General features: G+C 40.1%; 1 protein-coding gene across 11 annotated transcripts in view; it reads left to right on the top strand.

Moving 5' to 3' along the window:
• Positions 1 to 25520, top strand: part of KLF12 (KLF transcription factor 12) — a 504131-nt gene that overhangs the window by 380095 nt on the left and 98516 nt on the right. For 5 of the 11 annotated variants that reach the window (XM_081815036.1, XM_081815028.1, XM_081815035.1 and 2 more), the window contains one exon: positions 7240 to 7397. In XM_081815036.1, coding sequence (XP_081671162.1) covers positions 7240 to 7397 — 158 coding nt within the window. Of the gene's footprint in view, positions 1 to 7239; positions 7398 to 19961; positions 20050 to 23449; positions 25516 to 25520 lie in introns of those variants that run through there. The other 6 variants (XM_081815026.1, XM_081815024.1, XM_081815031.1 and 3 more) reach the window with 3 other exon arrangements.

The raw sequence follows: 25520 nt of genomic DNA, 5'->3' as shown, positions 1-25520 counted from the left end.
CTTATTTCGCTCAACATAATACCCTCCAGTTCCATCCACATTGTTGCAAATGGCAAGATCTCATTCCTTTTGATGGCTGCATAATATTCCATTGTATATATATGCCACATCTTCTTTATCCATTCATCTGTCGATGGACATCTTGATGAGCACTGCGCATATTATATAAGACTGATGAATCACAGACCTGTGCCTCCAAAACAAAAAACACATCATGTGTTAATTAATTGAACTAAAATAAAAATTTTTTTAAACTTGAGATTAAAATAATAACCTAGTAAATTTAAGGTTCAAATGATCCATCCAGCTGCAACACCTGGCATAAAACATAATTTAAACCCTGATGTTTTCTGAAGAAATTCTGTGACAGGTTCATCTGAATATTTCAGTACTGTTATGTGTCTTCTATTCAGTGTCCAGTGTAATTCAGAAATCCACACTTGTTTCAACCCATATTATGAATTGATTTTATGGGGTAAAGTCTTTGCAAGGCATATGGTGTTCCCCCAAAGTAACTATTTTGAATAGATACCGTATATCGAAAATGGATCTCTTTTGTTAACAAACAAGCCCCTGTCAGCTTGTAATCTAAATTCATCATAAGTTTGACAATAAAACCAATTACCCCTGATGCCATTAATGGTTCATTTTTTTCCTGTTTTATCTTTAAGCTTTTTGTTTTGCAGCTTCTGAACTTACTTGCTAAAATATGGTGAATCAAAAAAAGAGCAGAAAGATAAGCCTGCAGCAGTTTTGAGTATTTTAGTGGTCTAGCAAGTGATGAAGAACAACACTTGGTAGCCGCTGCTATATTTAAGTAAAAACCGTGATATACTATCCAGCCACAGACCCACCCCAAAAAAGCTCATTCAGAAACCTATTATCTGTAACTAGTAGGAGCTTTTCTTTATTAACATAAAACAATAATCAGAACTACACTTTGGACATAGTCTGTTTGTGTGAAAAAAAAAAGTGCCAAAATCTAGTTGAATATATGCTTAAGATTGAGCTTATTGACCTATTTTAGCAAATGTATTACTCTTGATTTACACATTTTGTGAAAATGGACTTATTTTTATTGAATCCAGATTTGAAGTGAAGTAGTATAATGCCTTAGTCACAGCTTCTGGAAAGGTTGACAACTGCTAATCTTACAATTTCAATCTGTTATCAAAAGTAGTTTTCCATAGGAAACCATAGGCCGCAGGGAAAGAGAAACTTCCCGCTGGTGAATCTGCCTTGGGACGCAGCTTCTGGGGATTCGATAGGCGGTGTATCTAAATAGCACCTTTTCCCCAATTAATATCCTAGGAAAGACACTGATGTGGTTTGATAGCAGCTAGACAGAATCTGTTATCATACGGCAAGATAAATACAAAGATTGCTGCTTCTGAGAGCCATCTACTGGCTGAGAAAAAGCCTGCAAAAAAAAAAAAAAAAAGTGCAAATGTGGGGGGCTTGTCCAAGTGAACAGAAGCTCTGTGACCAAGATTTATGTAATGCCTGGTTAACTGAAAGTCTCACCAACTTCTTTTTTGGCTTCTGGCCTTGATATTTCATTTCCAACATGGTGTTTGATTTACTAACAAGGAAGTGGTTCGTTCTTACCTGTATTCTGTGGCAGAAACTAATTCACAATTCCAGTAAGTAATACGTACTGCCCTATCCAAAATAATTTGAAAATAAACTTCCGAGAACAGTACAAAGTATATTTTTAAAACTGAATGTTCCCCCTTCCCTTAAGGTAACTCTGTCAACACAGCCCACTGAAAATCATTTTCGGTGCCATGGTGAATAAACTGGAATGGTAGGTAAGGAGCTAGTTCTGTGGCCGCGGTGAAGGGAGACATAATCGCATACCACTGCCAGACTCAGCCTTCTAAAAACTTTTCCCTGGCAATAAATATTTTTTTCACAACAACTTAGGAGAAAGTGTTTTCTTAGGTAGATTAATAGTAATTATACTGAATACCTCAACTGGCAGTATTTATAAAGCAGTTTGCCTTAAAATTCACAAGAGAGGGGTGCCTGGGTGGCTCAGTCATTAAGTGACTGCCTTCGGCTCAGGTCATGGTCCCAGGGTCCTGGGATCGAGCCCCGCATCGGGCTCCCTGCTCAGCGGGAAGCCTGCTTCTCCCTCTCCCACTCCCCCTGTAAAATCTTTAAAAAAAAAAAAGTTCTCGAGAGAAAAGCATATGCCTTATTATAGCAGACTCCATGAAAGAATGCTTTTATGTGCTATTTTTTTTTCTATAATTGGACGAGGGGGAAACTTTAAATGATACAGATTATGTTGTTGCATTGTCCCGTTTTATCCTATGCTGGTTGCTCTTAGCCGTATCTGAGTCCATAGAAAGTAAGAACTAAGATTGGGTCCTGGAGTCAGCCACTTGGGTTTGAATCCTGGCCTTAACTTCTGTGCCTCTGTTTCCCCATCTCTAAGTGAGGGACACTAATCATACTGATCTCGCAGAGTTGCTTTGAAGCTTAAAGCATTTAGAGCAGAGCCTGGCACATGGTCAGCCTTCTGTAAATGTCAGCTGTCGTGTTATCCACAGCCTGCTCCCTAGAGGTCTGTTGAGATTGAATGTGTAAACGTGCTCAAGCACCTTCTCTTCCATTGTTCTCTGTTCCTGTTTTAAAATTTGGGATATGTGTGTCTTCTCTTTCTCTTTTCAGCCTTAGAAGAATGTCCTGGCTTTTTTTTTTTTTTTTTTTTTTTATTAAACACCTATAGAAACTTCAATTTCAGTGAAGGGCATCTCATCACACTAAGGTCACACGTGACAAATGGTCTTCTATTACCTGCTGATTACAGTTAACCTTAATTTCTTTCATGGCAGCCATGCGGTGCCTTCTATTTAAATAGAGCTGTTCCTGGATGTGACTTCTCGAGCCTCTCTGGGTTTAATTCTGATTTAACTTGCCATTCCAAGTGGGACTGTTGTGCAACTGAAGTCATGATTCACTCATTTGTTCTCTCTAGATCTAATTATTACAACGTAGTGCCTGTGAGGACCCCTCCGGCGCTCATTCCCTCCTCCAAATGGTCTAACCTTCTGGGGAAGGGAGTGGGCCTGTAGTCATTGTTCTTTTGAACTGTGCAGATGCCCTTTAGTACATTCTCTGGGGACACACTGGCAACTGTTAGGCCTCTACCATATTCATCGTACCAGCTTATTACGAAGGATTATTGGAAGAATCCGACGCTGGCGTCTGTGGCATTTCCATCTTCAGAACAAGACCGGCTTTTGAAGCACAGAACAAGCTTGCATGTATCTGGGGATACCTGAAGGTCCTTCTGAACAAAGGGCACCTTGCTCAGAAAGCACAGGGCAGAATGGAAATACCCGAAGAGTAACGATAGCTGTTCTGTTACCAGACGCCCACGCGGGGGAGCCTTGGAGTGGGACAGGACAGGAGGAGACTGCTGAGAGTAAGATCACTGTTCACCATCCCCTGCTCAACAAATGCTTACTGGGATCAAAGGGGAGATGTTTATTCATTCGCCGGTATCCTGTACACATTCAGAGGGATCTCAGTGGCCTTCCACAGAGAATTTTAATTGTAAGCAATGCTTTAGAATGCTGCGCTCTTGAATTTAGGGCAAAGAACGGAGACACTTACGTACACATGGTTTTAATGATTACCCAGACTCTCTGATATTCAGTAGCCACTTTGTATATAGTATTTAAAGTATGAAACTTAGGGAAATGAGAGTAAGAGTGAAGAATTGAGTGACCATTGTCTGAAGACTTGCAGTAAAAGAATCCTGGTAAGGATTAATTAACCAGTGGAGGATTAATTGATTGATTGATTATATTAAGTTAAAATTAGGAATAATTTTACATATTTACAATTACCATTTACAATTTACAATAATTTGACATTACATTCATCTGTTCATTCATTCATTCATCCATTCATTCATTCAATTTGGCAAACGTTTCTTGAAGGCCCACAGTGTTCTAGGCTCTAGAGATAACTTGTTACATTTCCTGCCATGGCCTTGGGTTGACCAAACCCCGACCTTTGGTTGTCTTCCCCCTCTAGTGCCTGCCATCTGTCGGTTCACGCGTGGACCCCAGCATAGCAGCAGTCCCGCATGGAGTTGGAGTGTGTTCTCCTCTTTCTGTGTTCTTTGAGTTCTTTTGCTCTTTTGCTCCCTGTCTACCTCAGTGCACTTCTTCTTACCTTTCCACAAAGAGATCAAATAAGTGGTTCGGAAAGGCATAGCCTCGCCAAAGTTTCTTCAGCATCTTCTGAGGATGCCTCTGCCATTTTAAAAGGGGAGCTAGGGAAAAATTTTACCCATTGGATATCATTTCCAAGCTAGCTCTGCTGGGCACAGCTATTCGTTGTACATACCTTTTTAAATTTTTTTTTTTAATTTTTATTGCATAGATACCTTTAGGGGGTGGTTCTTCATAATGTCCTAAAATATTTTACTTTAAAATGAAGGAAATCAATGTGTGAAGTTTTGTAGCATGAAGGCCATGCACCTAACATGTCTTTTTTTGGTGTAAATTCAGGTCTCGGTGAAGTAATATCATGCCATTCTGTGGCCTTTGCCTTCCTTAACCACCTGCCAAATGGTTCCATGGTTGTTGGACTGTAGCGCAGCATCACTTCATTGGTCCCTTAAAGACCTGCTTAGTAGTTACTTGGTTTTAAGTTCAGATTTATTTTTTACTTTTCTCTGTATATACACATACACAACAAGATAAATAGCTAAAATAAACTGCAGGCAAAGCAATGTATGTGTGTGATTATGCATAGTTACATTTACACTTATTAGTGCATAGAAAGTACTGTATAACACAAACCGTTCTGATTATAGACTTTAAGTTATAATTTGAAGGAAACAGATACCATATCATTTTCTCTTGAGTTAAAAGCTGTCAAACATATCACGACACAGAAATCTCTATTTTTGAGGTCCCCAAGTGCCAAGATCCATATTTATTTTCATGACTAGATATTCAAGAAATGAATTACTGTTGGCCTCTCATCACACACATACAGTTTGGTTCACAAGAAACCCACCCTATGCTAGAGCATACCTTGGCAAGAATGACCAAAGCCAATAGGCCAGCACTATTTTGACTTTTTCACAATAGGCTCCAGTCGCCGCAACTGAGTCAGTTACGTGGAAAACCACAAATCCACATTGGTTCATAGGAAGCTGGAAAAAGTGGCTTAGCCATCCCATATTTTCTTTCATTCTACTAATAAAGATCTTGCATAAAACTCTTCAAAGGCACAAGTAGATAAACACCACTTATATTTTGTCTTAGCTAATAATAGAAAGCTTTGGCTGCTGAATCTGTTATTTGTACAAGTGAGAAGATACACTGAAAACTTAAAAGGCACATATGTAGAAGGAAACATTGAGGAAAAAAAGTTTACTGGAGCGATGTTATAGTGAAGTATTAGAAATCATCTAAATGTTGATTGCTTAGGAAATAGACTTTAAAACTCTGGCATGAATATTCACTGGACTACTACCATGTTTCATCTAAGTCGTGCATCAACCACTGGCCCCCAAAACAACCCACTGTTTTGTGAATAAGGTTTTATTAGAACATTAGCCATACTCCCTTGTTTATATATTGTCTGTAGCTACTTTCATGCTACAAGGGCAGAGTTGATTTGTTACAACATAGACTGCATGACTCTCAAAGTCAAAACAAAATATTGGCTATTTAGCCATTTACAGAAAAAGTTTACCAACCCCTGATCTAAGTTAAAATATCACATACTGTAAAATGCACTATTACTGGATGTACTACTAATACAGAAAAAATTTATGCCAGTTAAACTATGACAAGCCTTCAGCTGTAAGAAGTATCTTACATTTTAGAGACATCAAAATATGAAAAAAATCATCTTAGAATGGATGAGTTGTGGATATAGCACTTCAAGTAAATAAACAACAGTGTTGACATCAACACGGATAATCTCACATGCTTAATGTTGAGTAAGCAAAAGGCAAGTGTAGAGCAATTTGCAAAATGATGTGAACGATATGATGATATTTATATGTCTCTTAAAGAACAAAACAGTATTATGAGTTTCTATGACTGTGGGTATGTGTAGGTAAGGATAATTTGAAAGAATTGGAAGAATTTAAAGAAAACCGACGACAGGTTTTCCCTGGGAGGAAGAGGAAGGAAGACAAGGGCGGGGTTTTACCTTTACCTGTAATCTGCTTAAGTGAAGCTTAAATGCCACTTTCTTCAAAGAACTCTTGCTCAGAGTCATTCAGTTTTTTTAACAAAAAGAGGTAATTTACTAATAAAAAATATTTTTGAAAAGCATCAAAACATGAAGAAGCTGGAAGAAAATATGTCAATATAAACAGTGGTAAATTCTTTACAGTAGAAATATGGATGATTCCTTTTGCGTTGTATTTGTTATAATAGTAAAGAACTTCATGGGTAACTGAAAACGATTAGTCATATTCTTCATTTCTACCTCAATCAAAAGAGATTAAGGTTTGAAGAAGTACATGTTAATCAATTACCTGACGTTACAAACTAATCCTGTTTTTCTACTGTGGCATTGGGATTAAACAACGAGCAAGTCAGGGCCAAATTTCATAGTTAAAACTTTTTCTCATAATGGTGGTACAGCTAATCTTTAAATACAATGTACTTGATTTCTCACCATGAAAACCCACCAACTGGAAAAGTTAAATGTCAGGTGCATTTTACCAAACAGAAATAGCTTGTCATGAGTCATGTTATTGATGTACTGATATCATTTCTTTCAGCCTGACCTCACTTGTTTTGAAATATACCTTGTGATTTTACTCAATTTTATATGCTGTCACGTGCAGTTCAGACCCCCGTGTTACTTATTAAATGCATTCATTTTGTCTGTCTCCAGCAGAGCTTCCAAAAATAATCTCTGTGTCATTCAGAAGGGTTCCAGATTATTTCTTTCGATGAGGAGGATCTACTCACCTACCACTGATTTTATTTAGTTTTTGTTTCTGTCTTGTTGTTTTAAGCATGTCTTTCTCTCTGGGGGAGTGTTTTATCACAAATAGGCCAAGCTGCCTGCCTTCGAGATTAAGAAATAAAGTGTGTCCAAGAAAGTGATGGTGGGAAACGCGGCCATGGGTCCTTGAGTCTATAGGAAGCGACAGCCTATGAGTCTGAGGTCTCATGCCACTAGAACCAAAACAGAGCGCTGTGCTGCTCACCATTTAACTCCACTTTTTTTTTTTCCCAGTTCAATTTCACCATTTAGTATTGAGAGCACAAGACGCCAGAGACGGTCTGAATCCCCAGACTCCAGAAAACGGCGTATCCACAGATGTGATTTTGAGGGATGCAACAAAGTATACACAAAAAGTTCTCACCTGAAGGCTCACCGAAGGACACATACAGGTACAGTGTCCCAGGGCTTCTCACTTGGGGTGGGGAGGGGGGAGGTTCAGTGAAGGTCCCAAAGGGGCCACTGCTTGACTCCGGGGTCCTGAGTGCACTGGAATGGTATTTTATACTTGCTCATTATATAGCCATCTGAAGTTTACTCCCTGTCTGTCTGAGGGGAATGCATGCCCCTATCTCAGCTGAAAAAGGCTTAAGTCTTAGTGAACCTTAGCAACCAATGAAGTATGTCTTCTAGGTCTTAAGGACATTTACGGTGGTAGGACACAGTGATCCAGCCTTTTTTATAATCAGTGTTGCCACTTAACCATTGTCTGGTTTCTCAGATTCTAAAATGTCCACAAAGCACACTGAAGAACAAGCTGAACAAAATTATTTTATCCTCTTCAAGTTAGCATTTTAAGCACCACTCAAATCCTGTTTTTCCCCCTCGGTCTCTTCCCCCAAACATCCAAACAAATAAACGAAAAAAAATAAATAAATAAAACTGACATATATATATAGCACTGTAAGGAGTGTAAAAAAATATTTTCATATGATTCCATTTGATTTTCACTGGCATTTTATAGAGAGAGAGAGGATTTTTAATATTCAGTTTACAGAGAAAGAAATGGAGATCACACATGATTTACTGACTCTGTCACCATCCAGACTACCCCAACCCATCCATCCACCCCTCTGTCCATCCATATACCCATCCATGTACTCATCTACCCACTCATCCATCCAGCCAGCCACCCAGGAAATAACCTAGTGACTCTTTACTTAGCCCCCTACCCACTCCTTCCATCCTATGCCTTGTGGTGTTCCTTAGCCGGCATCCCCGGCTTCCCTGGCTTCTGGGTCCTGTTGGGAGCCACCAGTGGGAGGCTCTGGGAAGAGACTGAATGAAGGTGGGAAGAGGGCCCCACAATTACACTACCTTTTCTAGGAAAAGCGACTGGAGTGTGTGAAGCTCAAGCAAGCAGGTAGAAGAGGCAAATTCATTCGTACACATTCTGGTCATTCCTGGTAGCGATGTTTCACAGGTCCAGCAGGCTGAGTCCAGTGACTGTCCTTGACAGGAATCCGATGTCAACCCCTCCCTCTACCTGGAAACTTCAAGTGTAACAGACTCCCATTGGGCTATGTGAATTGTACTGCCATCTCAAATATCTTAAAATAACCACACTGTGAACACCATTTCCTGGCCAAGGTAGCAAAATCATGTACACCAGCCTTCATTGCCATCTACTTAGGCATGTTAGTAGAAGGTTTGCAGCTGCTTTGCAGAGACTGTGCCGTGACTCCACACATTAAGACGGGGCATCATTTGTGCGTGTGTGTGATGAGGTTCTGGTGCAGGAGGCTGATCTGGAGTCAAAAAACATTGCAGAACCTGGAGTTTACTTTTGCTCATCTAATGTATAACAGACTTTGTTTTGTTTTGTTTTTTTAAGATTTTTTATTTATTTATCTGAGAGAGAGAATGGGAGACAGAGAGCATGAGAGGGGGAGGATCAGAGGGAGAAGCAGACTCCCTGCTGAGCAGGGAGCCCGATGCGGGACTCGATCCCGGGACTCCAGGATCGTGACCTGAGCCGAAGGCAGTTGCCCAACCAACTGAGCCACCCAGGCGCCCCTAACGTATAACAGACTTTGAATACTTCTAATAAGTCAACACGTTTTACAAACTGCCTCTTCATCTTTCATCCCTGCTCCCAGTCCTTTTCCTTTTTCTACTTAATTCCAGATTCTTGCCTCTCCATTGATTCTGAGCTTCCCCAGCAGAGGTTTTCATCTATCTCTTCGGCACTATTTTTGAATCAATTTCTTTACCATTTAGGCAAAGAATGAGTATAAAAACATGAGAGTCAAAGAAGCATGTTCCATCCTGTCAGTAGATAATGAACACAGATCACAGTCGTAAGTACGATCAGGTCATATTACTCAATTTTAGCGGGAGCATTTCTGTTTAAAAAAAAAAAAAGAGGACGCTTTCTTCGGTAAATCATCATGTATTTTGAGTTATTCCTTGAACTTTCTGAAATACATATTGGCCTCATTGGTACAGAGACACCTCTATTCCATTTATCCCAGTGATGAACAGTGGATGAGAGGAAAAGGTTTAATTAGGAACTAGTAAAGGATCTAACCCCATGGCATTAAGGGATTGCATCTTATAGGTTAGTTAACATATACTGTGAAAGTAGGGCAGACGTGATGTATGCGTTATAACTCAAAGCAATATAAACTTTGAATGTTGAAGCAGAATTAATTAGCTTGGGTTACTAATAAGATGAAATCATAGACTCATAGGGTCCGCACGGACCTTACATGCCACAGAGTCTACTTTGTTTCCTAACTTTGGGAATCCCTTGGGTGTCATCCCTCACAAAGAACAAGTCACGACGATGCAGTTTCCTGCACACATACACATCTTCGGTTTTATTTGATCCTCGCAACACCCGTGGCTGCAGATGTCATTATGCCCTTTGTGCAACGGTGGCTCCTGGTCAAGTATTGTTCCCACGGCAGGGAGCTTGTTCTTCTTTTTTTTTTTTTCTCTCCTTTTTTTTTTTTAAAGATTTTATTTATTTATTTCAGAGAGAGAATGAGAGACAGAGAGCATGAGAGGGAGGAGGGTCAGAGGGAGAAGCAGACTCCCTGCCGAGCAGGGAGCCCGATGTGGGACTCGATCCCGGGACTCCAGGATCATGACCTGAGCCGAAGGCAGTCGCTTAACCAACTGAGCCACCCAGGCGCCCCAGTGAGCTTGTTCTTCTGCAACACAAGCTGGGTGAAGTTTCTGAGGGCAGAGTCCTCATCTCGTCAGTACTGAATTGCCTCATATGGCATTGTTTGGTTCCCAGTACCTTCTGGTTGAATGGAATAGCTCCAACAACGATCCATGCAACCAAAGCTCTTAATGTTCACTCCCTGGCCCCGGTGCCCCTCACAACCCGATCATTAACTGCTGGCATCTTCATTTCTCCAAATCACATACCCTCAGTTCTCTTAGCCATGTTTTTCTAGATATATTCCAACATGTCACTCTGTCTTCTCAAGTTTTCACACCACAAATTGAAGGAAGAGGTCTTGTTAGTGGGCATCTCTTAAAATGTGAAAATGGTATTAAGTCCTTTAGCAGTTGACTCTGTTACAAGTCCTCTAAATCAAAGATAGCTGAGATCTACATCTAGTCCATCCCTTGTACCTAGAACTGATTCCTTTTAAACCTCAACATGCAATGTTGTGTTGGTAGTTGGACCTGTCCGTCCAGGGACGGCTCCCTCAGGAGTAGTGCGTTTCCTCTCATTGGACACGTTTCACTGCAGGCCGGATGATCTCGTGGGGGACATACAGGACAGAATCGGAATTCTGAGGGCTGCGAATGCCCTTTCAAGTCTGGGAAATAATTATTCTACATCCATTTTATTGACTTGGACCTGTTCTTCTAATAAGTTGAAATGACTTTGAAACCTCTCCCCGCCCACCTTGCTTTTAGTATTTTAGCTCTCTCCTTCAGCTTCTCCATTTTTGCCAGGTATTAAGTAAGACAGGCTTAAGGAAAAAGCTCTGAGATGTGATCCCAGCGACTTCCATTCAAGTGGGTCTTAATTCATTAACCAGTAACTAAAAATCTACCTAACTGTCCTACCTCCAGTCCCTCTTTCTTGATCTCACAGCTACATCAACAAATTCCTTGTGAAATTCCTACTCCAGAACAAGACATGCCAAATCCATTCATCCACTTAGCAGAGGGATATTTACTCTGTAAGACATAGCCTCCTAAATTATCAAGTAATAGTCCTTTTAAAAAGAAAGAATGAAATTTGTTTCAAAGTGAGCCCTTACGTGTTTCTGATTTATAATCATATGCAAGATTTCTCAATTTTGTGTTCAAAATGAAATCAACACTAGTTGTAGAGGGATTCAGGTTGGCTTGCTTTGCTTTTAGTAAGTATCTTAGCCATACCTTTGCTTCAGGCATTTTGAGTAAGTTATTTGTGTGTGACCAGTAACAATGAATGTAGAGCTTGGGATTATAACAGATGACTTATGAGGAGTACTCACGCTATGGGAGGTGAGCAAGTAGCAATAAAAAATTCCCCATGATAAAGTCACGTTAATTTTACCTTGAACACTTGATCTTTTGTGCTTTATTAGTACATGATCAGTCATCTATTTAGAACCTGCACAGTAAATTAAACACGTTTGGAGAAGTGCAAAAGAGGAACGTTCTTTAGATATTAGCAACTTAGAGTAAAGAGAAATGCTAAAGATTGCCTTTTTAAATTTGAAAATGATTTAAGTGTATTGTCATGACCGTGCAGTTTAGATAATAACATAAAGACTTGACCAAACGATTTTAACTGCCTTTACTAACACTTGCCTGTGGTAGAAAGGAAGAAAAAAAATGTATCTCAGCAACCCTGCACACGTGGTTGTTAGCAGGTACATTGTTCCTGTTCACTGGTATAAATTGTGTCTCCTCTGCATGGAGCAGTGTACAGTGTATTTAAATGAATATGCAGTATAATTAAATTAATGGCCATTTAAACCTTTGTTACACATGACTAGCATGTAGTCTGAGGTTCCCTCATTTCATTTTAAGAATTGTGTTGCTTATTAAATGACTTAAACATAAATTTTAGAAGGACATAGTCTTGTGAATCTGGTAGTGCTGTTTACAGTTCTCTTATTTTCTAAAAAGAGAAGTCACAGTATTTCTAAAATGGAGAAGAGCAAGCAGGCAACATTCAGGCATCAGTGATCCCTGTGGCCACTAGATGGTGCATTACAACCAGATGTTGGGTCTCGTCTTCGAGGGTCTGAAAGTCACCGAGAACCCTCTGGTGGTGTGTGGGACATGACAGAACGATCATCAGTGTCCTGCGAAATACTGCCATAATCATGAACACAGAAAAGACAACATAAAGATAAATTTAAAACCAGATTTTTACAAGAGTAATTTTAACATATAAAAATACTCAGTTTCTAATGACTGGGAGTATTTTATATTCCAACTTGCTAGCCTACTCTCTAAAAAATCTGTGAGGCTCCTTTAGCCAGTGTTGTCTGATATTCATTTTCATTCATATGAAAACTGTATGCCTACGTTTTAAAAATTAGTACCTGTAAAGCAATCCCATTTCTTATCCATCTGGCTTTCTCAAAAGTAAGTCCTCCCTGAATTTTATACGTCAAAGAAGTTAACTCATATGGATGCTTTAAAATTATTAACCAACTGTGATTTAAGTCTCTAAAATGTGTCCTTCCCTACCTTTTACAAATGGAGGGGATGATGTATGATTTAGCTCTTCCCTGGAGGAATGATACCTCTGTAATTAATATCTGATAACGATGGTGCATTTGTGGAACACACACGTGTGCCCGCACGCACACACACACATGTTCAGACACACACATCCATCTGAAATGCTTGCAGATTCCGTGCCTTTCCACTTTTTTACTTGCCTTATCGCTTGTCACTGCTATTCCTACATTTCTTGCTTCTAATTTGACACCTTGTTTAACTGGGTGAGATTCGGGAATGGTTTGATGATATTCCTGCAAAGAAATTCACGAGCTCTGTGACATCTGTGCAAATTAGTGGCCTTTCTTCGCTCGTACTTGCTCGATCAGGTGGTGGGGTGCTGCTCATACTTCCACATCTGTCTTCATTCATTAAATCACTCACTTGTATAAAGCTCTGTGTCAGGCCCGCTGTCTAGATCTGTTGTTAGATAAAATACAGGGCTTAGCGATGCCAAGATAATTAATCACTTAAGAGCAAACCGGCATTTTTCAGGTAAAAATCCTCTCCCAACAAGTTGTTGGTAAGTCTTGGCCAAACCGCTCATAAGTATGAGCATACCGATACTTGCTGAGAAATAGAAAACTGTAATAGAAATAGATCTACATTGAAGTCAGCAGACAAGAGTTTGAATCTGCCCTTGGTCCCTAGCTGGTTGGCAGACTTAGACAAGCTAATTCACTCTGTGAATCTCAGGTTTTCTGTTTCATTTTTATTTTTGAACATAAACACAGCACACTGTTGTGTAATTACCGCAGGGGGCATCGGTTTTATAGTCCCAGTAAATACAGTGACTCACCCATCTCAGGGACTCAGTGTTGAATTGAAATTGTGTGTGTATGAATATTGATACAGGTATATGTTGTTATTGTGACCAGTAGGTTCAAGGCAAAAAAGTGTGCACCCCTTAGTATATACGCATCACAAGCATCTATAATCATGTCATCTCTGTACTTCAGACCCTACTAATTTAACATTTTTAGAATTCAGAAAAAGTTAAGTGAAAGCTAACTGTTGTTTAATAAGTCCTCTTTGTCATCATTTTGGTAAAATGATGATATAAATAATCTTAAAAGGAATATATTTAAAATACTTAGTAAAACATAGTTTTCCATTTGAAAAAACTCATGTGTAGACAAATTTAACAAGACACATACTTATTGAGCATTTTCCACGTCTAAGGCATTACGGATTTTTTCTTGAAGAAGGCAGAAAGAGGCAAAGCCCCCATCTTCAGTGAACGGGTCCATAAGTGTGCTAGATAAGATTCATATGAATAGTCATAACAAAGGCCAAGTGTGCAAAGCCCTATAATAAAGGTAGAAGCAAAAGGACAAAACAACACAGTGGGAGCTTTCTATTATGGCCAGGGAATTTGGGGACACCTTCCTACTCTGGGCACAAGGCTCTTCTCATCTGACTCCTGTTCATCTTTTAAACCTCCTTTGCTGACCCTATTCCAATTGCCCTCTTTCCTCAGCCATATAAATGCATGAATCTCCAAATGTGCTCAACTCTATGGAGCTCAATCGTACATTCCCCCCCCCGCCCGCCGACCTGAAATGGCCTGCCTAGGGGCCTCCTTTCTTCCTACTTTTTTAGAAACTCTCTTGATTTTTCAAACTGTTTCTATGTTTCCTGTTCTGTTAGGCTGTCTGACTACCCTCCTTCCCCAGGCAGGTAGAACTCTCTATGACCCTAGAGCACTTGGGCATTTCTGTGTCCCAACACAAAGGGAGCTGTATGGGAAACATTGGGCCCTCCATCTGATTGGACATGAGGGTAAGGAAGAGGAAGACTTTGCAGATGTTGGTACATGTGGTTTAGGAGTAAGAAATGCTGTGAACAGACATGGAGACCACAGATGGGAGAGAGCTGACATTTCCTGAGGACCTGCCAGATCCCGGGCACGGTGCTCAGCTCTTCTAGCGCTTGACATATTTTAATCGCATCTGTAAATTTAGAGCACTTACCCATTTTCATGCAGTGAACAAGCAGTGGAGCTGGGATTCAAACTCCAGTCTCTCTAGAACCTGTCCCGTTGTCCCTACACCCAGTCTCAGACAAGTTTGCTAAGAACCTGCCCACCTCCTCTCCACTCGAGCCACGTTCCTCTGCGTGGCTAGCCAGCAGTCCCTACCTGTTCAGTGACGGTCATTCAGGTACTTTTAAAATAATAAGATAACAAGGGACTTTAAATGGTCTATTTTTAAAGCTTTTCATTAATATGAACTGGTCTTTCTTCTGAGTCTATTAAAATTTTACTTTGTTAGGAAGCCAGTGAGACAACAAGGACCAGAAGCATTAATAATTAAATAGGCAGCTCTTGAGTGCTCGTTCAGTGTGAGGTTTTCTGCATAGTAATGGGTCCGCCGTGCAGATGAAGACAGCAAGGAGTTCTAAATGTGGCGGGGGAGACAGCCGTGGCTACAAATATCCACCATGTGCAGCATGATAGGAAAGCTATGAGTGAGCTTGATACACGTTGCCGTGAAAGCCCAGAAGGTCTGATGGGTCCTGCCTGCAGGTGGCGGACATCACCTACCCCTGCAAACAAGCATTGAAGTGCCTTTTCTAAAAAGGAACCTGAATCATCTGGATGAAAAACAAAGTGCTGTGAAAGTGTTGCCCTTGTTTTCATTTATGGGGATGTTACTTTAACCTAGAGAGTTACTGTGTAGAAACATGTTGAACCTGAGGTTTACAATTATCTGAATGCAGATACCAATGCAGTACATATTTGATTTGATTTGGTTTTAAAAGTGTTAACCTTATTTTGGCGTGCCTGAGTGGTTCAGTCAGTTAAGTGTCCGACTCTTGATTTTGGCTCAGGCCATGATCTCAGGGGTGTAATGAGCCCCGAGTCGGGCTCTGCACCGGGCGTGGAACCTGCTTAAGATTCTCTCTCTCTCCCTCTGTCCCTCCCCCCACTACACATGTGCACAGGTTCTCTCTCTCTCTCAAAAAAAAAAAAAAAAAAAAAAGTGTTACCTTATTTACTTTGTTTTAAAAGTAAATTCATCTTTTTCATATCTTTAGAAAAGTAATGGCTTTTAAAACAGCCTTACTAATTATTACCTCCGTTAAATAAATAACTAAATGAGTTTTGCTTCTTAATTCTTTTTATGTTAGCACACAAATCATTAATGACAGTGGAAAGTTCAAAACACCAGGTATCTTATGACCATGCTCTGTTTTCCTTCTTTTACTTTTGGGTTTATTTTATCCATATACCAATCAAAATGGTGTTGTAAGCAGGAGTGGGGTAATAATATCCCCAGCCCTTGTACTTTTTCAGTTCTATCAAAGAATGACTAGACTATGAGTTTTAGTCATCCTGTCCTAAATAGCAAAATTAGCTACTGCTAATATGAAATTTGTGGGCTTAGTGAAATTGTTAAAGATAATAAGGAGCTGTATCTTTGCAGAAAACATGTCCAACCCTAAAGAATATATAAAAAATAACGTTTATCATGCTTAAGATTATTCAATAAAAATCTTCATAACTAAGAATAAAAAGAATTATAAAGTAAATATGTTGTTTTAAAGATGAAAATAATGTTCATTTGAGCAGCAAAATAGAAGGCTCAATCACATGTCATGTTACTAATTTTAAAGGTTTAAAATGAGATATTTGTTTGCAGACCAGACCTTTAAGTGGCACTAGTTGTAAATAAAACCTCCAAAATTTATTTTCCTTTCCAAAAATACATACTCTAATTCATTAGAATAGAAAAGATGGTAGAATGGATAGAATGCTAGCAATAGACTGCCTCACAAAATAGATTACTCTTTTTTTTAAGATTTAATTTATGTTAGAGCACACACAAGCAGGGGGAGGAGCAGAGGGAGAGAGAGAGAGAGAATCTCAAACAGTCTCTGCACTGAGCATGGAGCCCAGTGCAGGACTCGATTTCACAACCCTGAGATCATGACCCGCGTGGAAACCAAGAGTCGGACGCTTAACTGACTGAGCTACCCAGGAGCCCCTCTTTTTTTTTTAAGTAAGCTCTACACCCAATGTGGGGCTTGAACCCACAACTTCTGAGATCAAGAATCGCACGTTCCACTGTCTGAGCCAGCCAGGCACCCCTAGATTACTCTTAACTTCACTGTTACATGTTATATTTTAAAAGAATGTGAGGTATTTGAATTTAAGTAGTGTCATTCATTTAACCAACAAGCATTTATTAGCACCGAGCTGTGTAGGCCCTGGGGATACAGTGATGAAGAACACTCCAAGCCATCCTCAGTACAGAACTGCTGAGTGGGGCGGGCAGACAGGAAAACCAGCAATCACAGTAGGGTGTGATGAGAGTTTAATACAGGTGTGTCCAGGGTACCAAGGAGCGACATGATCAGATTGTCTTTGAGAAAATTTTCCTCCAATGTAGTGCAGATGGTATTGGAGGGGGTAACACATGAGACAGGGAAACAGAACCATTAGAAGTTGGTATCAGTGGAAGGTGGCAAGAAGCTAAAGAAAGGCCGCCTGCCACTGGGGCGATAAACTGGAGAGGACAACTGGACAGATATTTGGAAGGCAGCACTGGCAGGTGTAATAGCCCAGGTTGGGGCAGGCAGAGAGTAACAGTGAGGAGTCCAAGAAATCTCCCCAACTAGAGAAGTTCATGGCTTGATACCTGAGGAGGTAGGATTGCCTTTTTTTTCCAGATAGCAAAACAGAAGGAGAAACCTGTCTTATTCGGGTGGTAAATGCTGGGTACAATTTTGGTCATGATGAGATGGCTTTTGGACTGCCACTTCCGTGGTAGATCTCTCTTTAATGCTTAGGAGAGAGACGGAGGTGTCAGTTCTTAGGAATCTTTTCCTTACAAGTTGTGGTGGAAGCCATGGGAGCCAAGGAGAACACAGGCAGGTGAGGAGAAGTCAAAGTCAAAGTCTTGGTAAACATTTATGTGACAGGTAAAGGAAGAACGCTCTGCAAAAGAAACGAAAAGGAAAATATAACCAGAAACATAGGAAAATAAATATTGTCATGACATGGAAATAGAAACTCAGAAGAGCCAAAGAAAGTATTACCCTTAGACCTTGAACTTTTTGCTTTCAGTGAAGTATGTTTTTATTATAGGATATTTTAGTTCACTTATACTTGATTCCTACATGAGACGGGCTAGTCTCTCTGTTAACACATTGTCTGTCCTGTAAGTACTGATTCACATTTTCAGCCTGCTTCTCTAGCTCTAACCAGATAGCCTGGTTTATTAAAGCAGTGACTTAAAGTGTCAGGAGGCAATATAGAGGAGAGGTTCCAACTGAGAGCTCTCGTGTCCGACTCCCAGGGTTCATATCCCACCTCGACCGCATACCAACTGGGGTTGAAGTGAAGTGAGGTGGGGTTGGTTACTGCAACTACTTCATTGGGAATTGGTAAAGTTCATATCCGTAAAGCTCTTAGAATGAAGTGGGGTGCGCAAAGTGCTATATGCTTTGTCAAATATTGTTTTTATCAAAGATAGCCATTATGGAATTGCATGGGGAAGAAAGAACAAATCCACTTGGTCTCATTTACACATCATGAGGAAGACAGTTAATTCAGCCCAGACAATTCAGGGGAGCAGAGACTAACACATTGATTACGTGTTTGATTGACTTGACAAGATCAAATGGATCCGACAAATAATATAATACTACATTGTTCTCTTTGGCCTATCCAGTAGTTTTATACTTAAAATGCTAGGAAAATCAAGATCAAGATTGACATCCAATTACCAGAAATCCCTTAATTCTTTTTTTTTTTTTAATAGCAAACAGGATCTATTTTTTTAAACTATATTTCTTAGAAAAAACAGAAAAATCTTAAATTTCATAACTATAAAATTAAATATTCTTTTATCGAGCACCTGTCATTTCTTAGGCACGGGCCATGTGAACTTCTTAGTTTCACAAGTGTAGGAATAGTGTGTCCATTTTACAGATGGGGAAACGGTGCTTCAGAAAGCTGAACACTTGAGCCTGAGATCTAATTGCAGGTGGATAACCAAGCCAGTGTTTGACCAGGCTTTCTGCCTGATCTCAAAGCCTGTGTGCTATTTTATGCCGCCTGAACACCAAGAGAGAAGGCAACCCAGTCTACCCTGAGGACAAGTCAGGGGCTGTGTAATCTCAGCTCTAGGTTTCTGTTTCCTCATCTTGAAAGTACCTAATTTCCTCCCAGATCTAAATAGTGTGAACTTTTATGAACTAATGGAACAGAAACCAGAAGACAAGATAGGAATCTTGATTCTGGTCCACCCCCCCCCCCATATGCAAATACCATTCCTCAAGTGAAACAGATTGTCACAGCAAATATGTTGAGCCTTGAGTGTAATGAAGCTCATTTGTCAGCGTCTGGGGCCCCATAACTTTATAAAAGTTAAACAGGGACACATTTCAGAAATGCACTTCTGAACCGAAAAAAATGCCTGTGCTTCCTGTTGCAAAAGGTGTTCCTTTTCAGTTGCTTGAGAAAATATTAGAGAGAAGCTGATGTGAGAACATGGCTGTTTTGTTTGACCCAGACTTTTTCAAACGGCACATTCCTCTTCTGCGTATTGCTCACACGTCATTTTAATATGAAAGGGCACCTGTCTTTTGTCTCAGTACACATTTACCTTTCAGCATTTCAGATGGTAAGATGGGAGGTACCTGAAAAAGTTATTTTTGTTTCGTGGGTTTTGGGAATCCATTCAATACCTGGTGTTTTCTTTAGACTTTATTATGCTTCTGCTGAGTAAATGTCATGGAAATGCATTTAGTGACTCTTAATCCTTTTCTTTAACCAAGATTGAAAGAGACAGGGGTTCTCATAATAAATCAGTTTGTTGACTGTTGCAAGGGAAAAAAACCCTGACGTGAGTTTTCATTTTCTCAGGACACTTAATTAGACTTCTGTTTAAATAATGCCCGTGCATACACACACACACACACACACACACACACACACACACACACACACACACACCCCACAGAGGCAATTATGCATAAAAAATTATATTTAACTTGAACCCCGAAAGTGCAGTTAAAAAGTGTTTCAGAACAAAACTTTACAAACCTCCTCGTTTGTCCTTTTCTCTCTCTCTCTTTTTCATCTTTATAGGACTGTTCCACTTAAAAAAAAAGAAGCTCTTGCTATTAGTTTTGGTTAACATTTTCCTTTTTCAGAGGCTCTCATAGTGTAGTCCAGGTTTTTTAAAGAACAGAGGAGGACAGATTGTGCTCAAAAATGGCCAGATTCTTTTTTTTTTTTTTTAAACACAAAGTGTGGAAATGGCTTGGATTTGTCATGGGACATGGAGAACTTCACGCTTCAAAACCGAAGACCTACAAGTTAGCAAACTGCTCCCCAAGGTATGGCGTGGGATTAAGCTACCAATTAATTACCCAGGTTTTGTCCTTCGGTTTTTCTTAGACACTAGCAACTTAATGTCTCAATTTAGCCAAGAAACATCACCTACTAAGACTTATTGGTAAAGACATATACAATACCATTTTCTATCATTTCATTATTTCATGGGATTAGTAGAAGAAACAAAAATCAAAAATGATCCGATGGTGGAGACAAAACTTCCCGTTACTTTGAAAAACATTAACTACGCTTTCAGAGATTTTTGCCACCAGGGATTCTAAGTGTACTTGTGAATTAGACAAAAGGAAGGAAAGGTGAGCATGCTATTTTTATTTTCAGATTATTTCTAGGGAACAGATTTGAATAACACATTTGCAGAAATCTAATTCAAATGCGTTGAAGGACAATTCACAATTCCTGAAGAAATGACTGGAAATCGTGTTTACTGTTACCGTCATTCAGCCCGATGCCGGCAGCTGTGGGCAGTAGAAGCACAGACTGGGAGATGCCTGACTCCTCTCATAGGAGGAGTCCAAGCCAACTCTTTCCATAGGAAAGTTGTCTTGGAAAATACACTTACCATTCTGTACCTACCACGCTGACTTCTTAACATTAAATTTAGTTTATTTTCTAGGAAGATTTTAAAGGAAAGAAGACAGGATAGAAGAAAGATTCTGTCTGCTTGTTATATCCTTTCAGGGCTCGTTTATGCATACTACAATACATCTTACAAATGTATTTATCATTTTAATAAGTTTTTACTCACATCAGAAAGTTTCTTTTATCCTAATTTGTTTCTAAGATTGTATCCTTTAAATTGCTCTAAAGCACAAGCATAAAATACAATGTATAGTTTCATACAATGCAGTGGCCACTAAAATTGTTCTTCTCTCCACTTCTAGAACTTGATTAGTCCAAAAGGAGCATTTATTGATTTTTTTTTTTTTAAATAAGATGCTAGGCAGTGGGCAGGTATAATCAAACCCTGGGTCTCTCTTGAGCGAAGGGCAGAGGTCAGCTCCGTGTCTGGTCAGGGTAGCCATCTCCTCCCCCAACCCCTAATAGTTCAGCCTCTAATTTTGAAGAGAGATTTGAAGATAATCATTTTCTTTTTTCCTCTTTTTTTTCAGCGTGGGGAGAGAATACCCAAACTCCAGTTTTATTAATGAGGCAGTAGGGGCAAGGAATAGTATGCTTAAGTTTTCATGGATATTAAGAATGAAGTATACCTTATAAGAAGTTTTCGAGGAAAATTCACTTATCACTCAGACAATTAAGTTTACTCTTTTCTGATATGCTTTCTCCCTCGCCGCTCCCTAATGGAAAAGGTTTGCATTCTTCATTATATGCCTTCATTTGTCGCCTAGCCCCTTAATAACTTACAAGCTTATTTATTATTTTCATTGGTTTTATTCAAGAGTAGGGACATGTCTGCTTCTGGTAGTTTTGAGACCTATTCCTTGTCTATCTTTTTTTTATCAAGATGTAACCGACATAGAACATTTAATCAGTTTCAGGTGTACAACATGATTCAATATTTGTATAGGTTGTGAAATGATCCCTACAGTAAGTGTAGGTAACATCTGTCAACACGGATACAGATGATTTTTTTTTTAAAGATTTTATTTATTTGACAGAGAGGGAGACAGTGAGAGAGGGAACACAAGCAGGGGGAGTGCGAGAGGGAGAAGCAGGCTTCCCGCGGAGCAGGGAGCCCGATGTAGGGCTCGATCCCAGGACCCTGGGATCACGACCTGAGCCGAAGGCAGACACATAACGACTGAGCCACCCAGGTACCCCAACAGATGATTTTTTGTGTGTGATGAGAACTTTTCATTAAGATCTACTCTCTTAGCAACTTTCAAATATATAGTACAGTGTTACTAACTATAGTCACCCTGCTGTTCCATTATATCCCCATGACTTCATTTTTCTGTGCCTTTCGACCCACTTCACTCATTTCACCCAGCCTCGTCTTTCCTGATTGCTTATTGCCCTGGATTCTACCTCAGAGAATACTTCTCCAATTTTGCACTAAGTTTTCCTGCTCCACAGGACTCACAGAAATCCGTATCATCAGTTCCTCCTTCCCCTGTGCCCCACACCCGGAAATATCCATGTTAGAAACGATGCCATACAGCTAAGCTACTTTCTGATCCTCCCCTCCCTGTGCTTTCCTTCCCAGACTCAGTAGAATAGTAACTCGTCATGATTCACAGTGACCTTGTAACACGACTGTATTAAAAGGCCTTGGGGAGGAGCCTCCATCACTGTGTAGAATCGTTGTTCTTTTGGTTACCAGATAAGAGTAAACTTAATTGTCTGAGTGATAAGTGAATTTTCCTTGAAAATTTCTTATAAAAAGGTATACTTTCTTTTTACTATCCATAAAAACTTAAGCACAATATTCCTTGCCCCTATTGCCTCATTAATAAAAGTATATAGAGACATTCCCGATCCTAAAGATATTTTTAAAACTCAGATCGGATTGAGTGAGCCTTTTCAGAGAGTCACTCACTCCAGAACTCTCAATTTAAAGAATTTGACATGAAATATCATGTGTGTTTATTACTGAGTGGGCTGTTAGAATTTTAGTTGGGGTCCTAAGTGGAGAATAAGTGGTTATTCTATAGCCAAAATATTCCCTCACCCACCTGTCCCCAATTCAATAAGTTAACATCATCAGGAACCCTGCAGAAGGCTCAGGTGACCCCTTACAGCAGGGGTCAGTAAACTTTCTGTAAAGGGCCAGATAGTAAATTTGTAGACATTGCAGGCCAGACGTTCTCTGTTACAGGGCTCAATTCTGCATCACTGGATGACAGCCTTAAACAATATGGAGACTCGTGTTCCGACAAAAATGTATTTATGGACGCTAAAATTTGAATTTCATGTAATTTTCACATGCCGTGCAGTAGTCCTCTTGATTTTTTTCTAACCACGTACCAAGTGTAAAAACCACTCTAAGCTTCTAAGGTTGCACAAAAAACAGGCCACAGACTGGATTTAGCCTGGAAGAGCCACTCTCTGCTATAGATTTTCAAGTGGAAAGGACATAAATGCCGTTATTAAACAGCCAAAATGGAAGGAAAAGTAAGACTATTATAATTGTGAGGCAGGAATTAGAGAACATTAAGTGCCTACTCTGGGTGTACAAGGAAATCCAGAGAGCACCCGAGACAATAAACTGTCCCCATGGTGGGCCATTCGAACTCTACCATCCTTCCTGAGAGGAGAGTGGAGGCTCTCGTCCACTCCTTGTCTCTACTTACTTACTTTCCAGGCTCATCCCAGCTATGGGTCCCTTTCCTCTCTATCTAGAATGGCTAAAGGAGGCATACACATAGGACACTCCCACATCCATCCTTCAACTAAGAAAACCCACTATTCTTTCCTTCCTAGGCCTTACACTCTTGGTAGCTGGTTCCAGAGTGACAGCAGAGAGGACTAGGAGATGCCTGTTGGTGACAAAGAGTCTACCAGCTGAGCTCAGTGCCCCAAAGATGGATGTGTTTTTGAAGACATGATTTATATCAAGCTCAGCTTGTTAGAACCCGTGCTCCTGATGTGAATTCACAAACACATAGGGAGGACATGTAAATAAAAGCATGTTAATAGTTGCATTGATATACTATGTAGGAGATAATCTTACAAAGATTGTTAGGGGTTTTGCTGATTTTTGTTTCTTTAAATTTCTGTTCAACTTGGGTCAGTAGACACCTGCATATGAAGATTTTTATCTCTGTAGGACGTCTAGAATGAGTCAGAGGTTGAGGTTTTGGGTTAATCCACTCAGTAGGCTTCTACTTGAAAGGAGCCCTTTCAGAGTAACCTGGAGCTTTCTGTGGCCCACAGTTAGTGCATCAGTATTTCTCGATTTAACTGGTCTGTGCTATTCACTCCCTTCTGAAAGGGTCACTTGATCCTGAAAGGACCCATATAGATAGCATTTATTTCAGAGTTGACGAAAATTGTTGGGTCCAGTTCAAGCTAGTTCTCCCATGTAGGCATCACTTGTATACTCAGTTATAGAGCTTAGTGATTCCGTGTGTATGTGTGTGTGTGTGTGTGTGTGTGTGTTTCACTGATTCGTATAAGCATTTGTTTGATACTTATTCAAGACTCCAAGGATACTGAAATGGTAGAGGCATAGTCCTTGACCTCCACGTATTCAGAAATGGGTAGAGGAAAAAGGCATCTGAATAAAATCTTATGACATATTACGATAGATGATATAATAGAAGTAAGAAATGAATGATTTGGGAGTACCTGAGAAAGTAGAACCAACTTTGAGGATGTGACAAAGTGTACATGGGAAAAGAATTATACATTCCACTGCAGCATATTGAAAAGCACTGGATTTGGAGCCAAATACACCTTTTTTTCTGACACTGGGCAAGTCACTTTACTACACTGAACCTCAATTTTCTCATCTGTAAAGTGGGGTTAACAATACTCAACCCTGCAGCTCTATGCATAGGAATCTGCAAAAAGCTCCCGTTCCTGACTTAGGCCCTTTTCACCAAAACTGTGTGTGGCCAGGAAGCCTGTTGTTGAGTCTTGGATAGGATGAACAGAAGGAGAGATCACTTTTTGTGGGGTTGCATGGGGACAGGGCATCCATTCTGAATGAGAGCCAGGAAAAAAAAAAACCGCACCTGGGTCAACCATTGTCTCTCTCCCCCCGGGAGTTCATTTGGACAATGGTTAGTGTATCTTTTCCCAGCAAAGCCTTTGCATATTTTACTGTCCTTACAAGTTGACTGAAGGACCCGGTCAAATTACATACTTCTTCAGACGGCTTTTCACCATGAGTTTCAACACTGAAACCAACTTGATGATTCCTCAGAGCTCACCCTAATTAAATCACTGAAAAGAGTATTTAAACTTTACACTCTTAAGCTATCTAGGATTCTTTTCCAACAGACAAGCAAAAAGTAGATGTTTATGAGGGACGTGTACTTCACAGCTAATTTCTGGGGAGTGGTGGAATGCTTTTACCTTTCGATGGGATTTTGTGCCTGTTCCCGATGACTGATAAATGGACATCGTGTCCTAAAATAGCCTTAAACCATCTAAGTGATGCACATTTGGGTAGGAGTACTGAAACTAAACGTAACTAATGACCTTTATAATTCTTTGTGAGTCTCAGCATTAGAGCCAAATCAACCTAGGCAGAGAGCTAAAATGCCTTTTTTAGTCGAGCGGTGGTGATTCTATCCAGTAGTGACCAGTCTGTGCCTTTGGATGTTTTGACCAAAAAGTCATGTCCCCGTCATTGAGGAGGCAGGTGTTGACTGACTTGCCAGATGAGATGTCACAACAGGAGAGACGAGATCGAACGCCCCCCTCCCTCCCCCCCGACCTGACTGACCCCCAGCCCGCCGGCAGGATGGTAAGGTTTCCCGACCAAAGATGACCACACGGAACACCCGCTGAGCGCAGCCAGTCTCCCCACACGTAGCGCTGGCTT

Source organism: Leptonychotes weddellii, chromosome 3 (assembly GCF_054177405.1).
Source record: "Leptonychotes weddellii isolate Sample4059 chromosome 3, ASM5417740v2, whole genome shotgun sequence".
NCBI classification, from domain to species: Eukaryota; Metazoa; Chordata; class Mammalia; order Carnivora; family Phocidae; genus Leptonychotes; species Leptonychotes weddellii.
The sequence above is the reverse complement of the archived record's forward strand: the minus strand, read 5'-3'. Positions and strand labels throughout refer to the sequence as shown.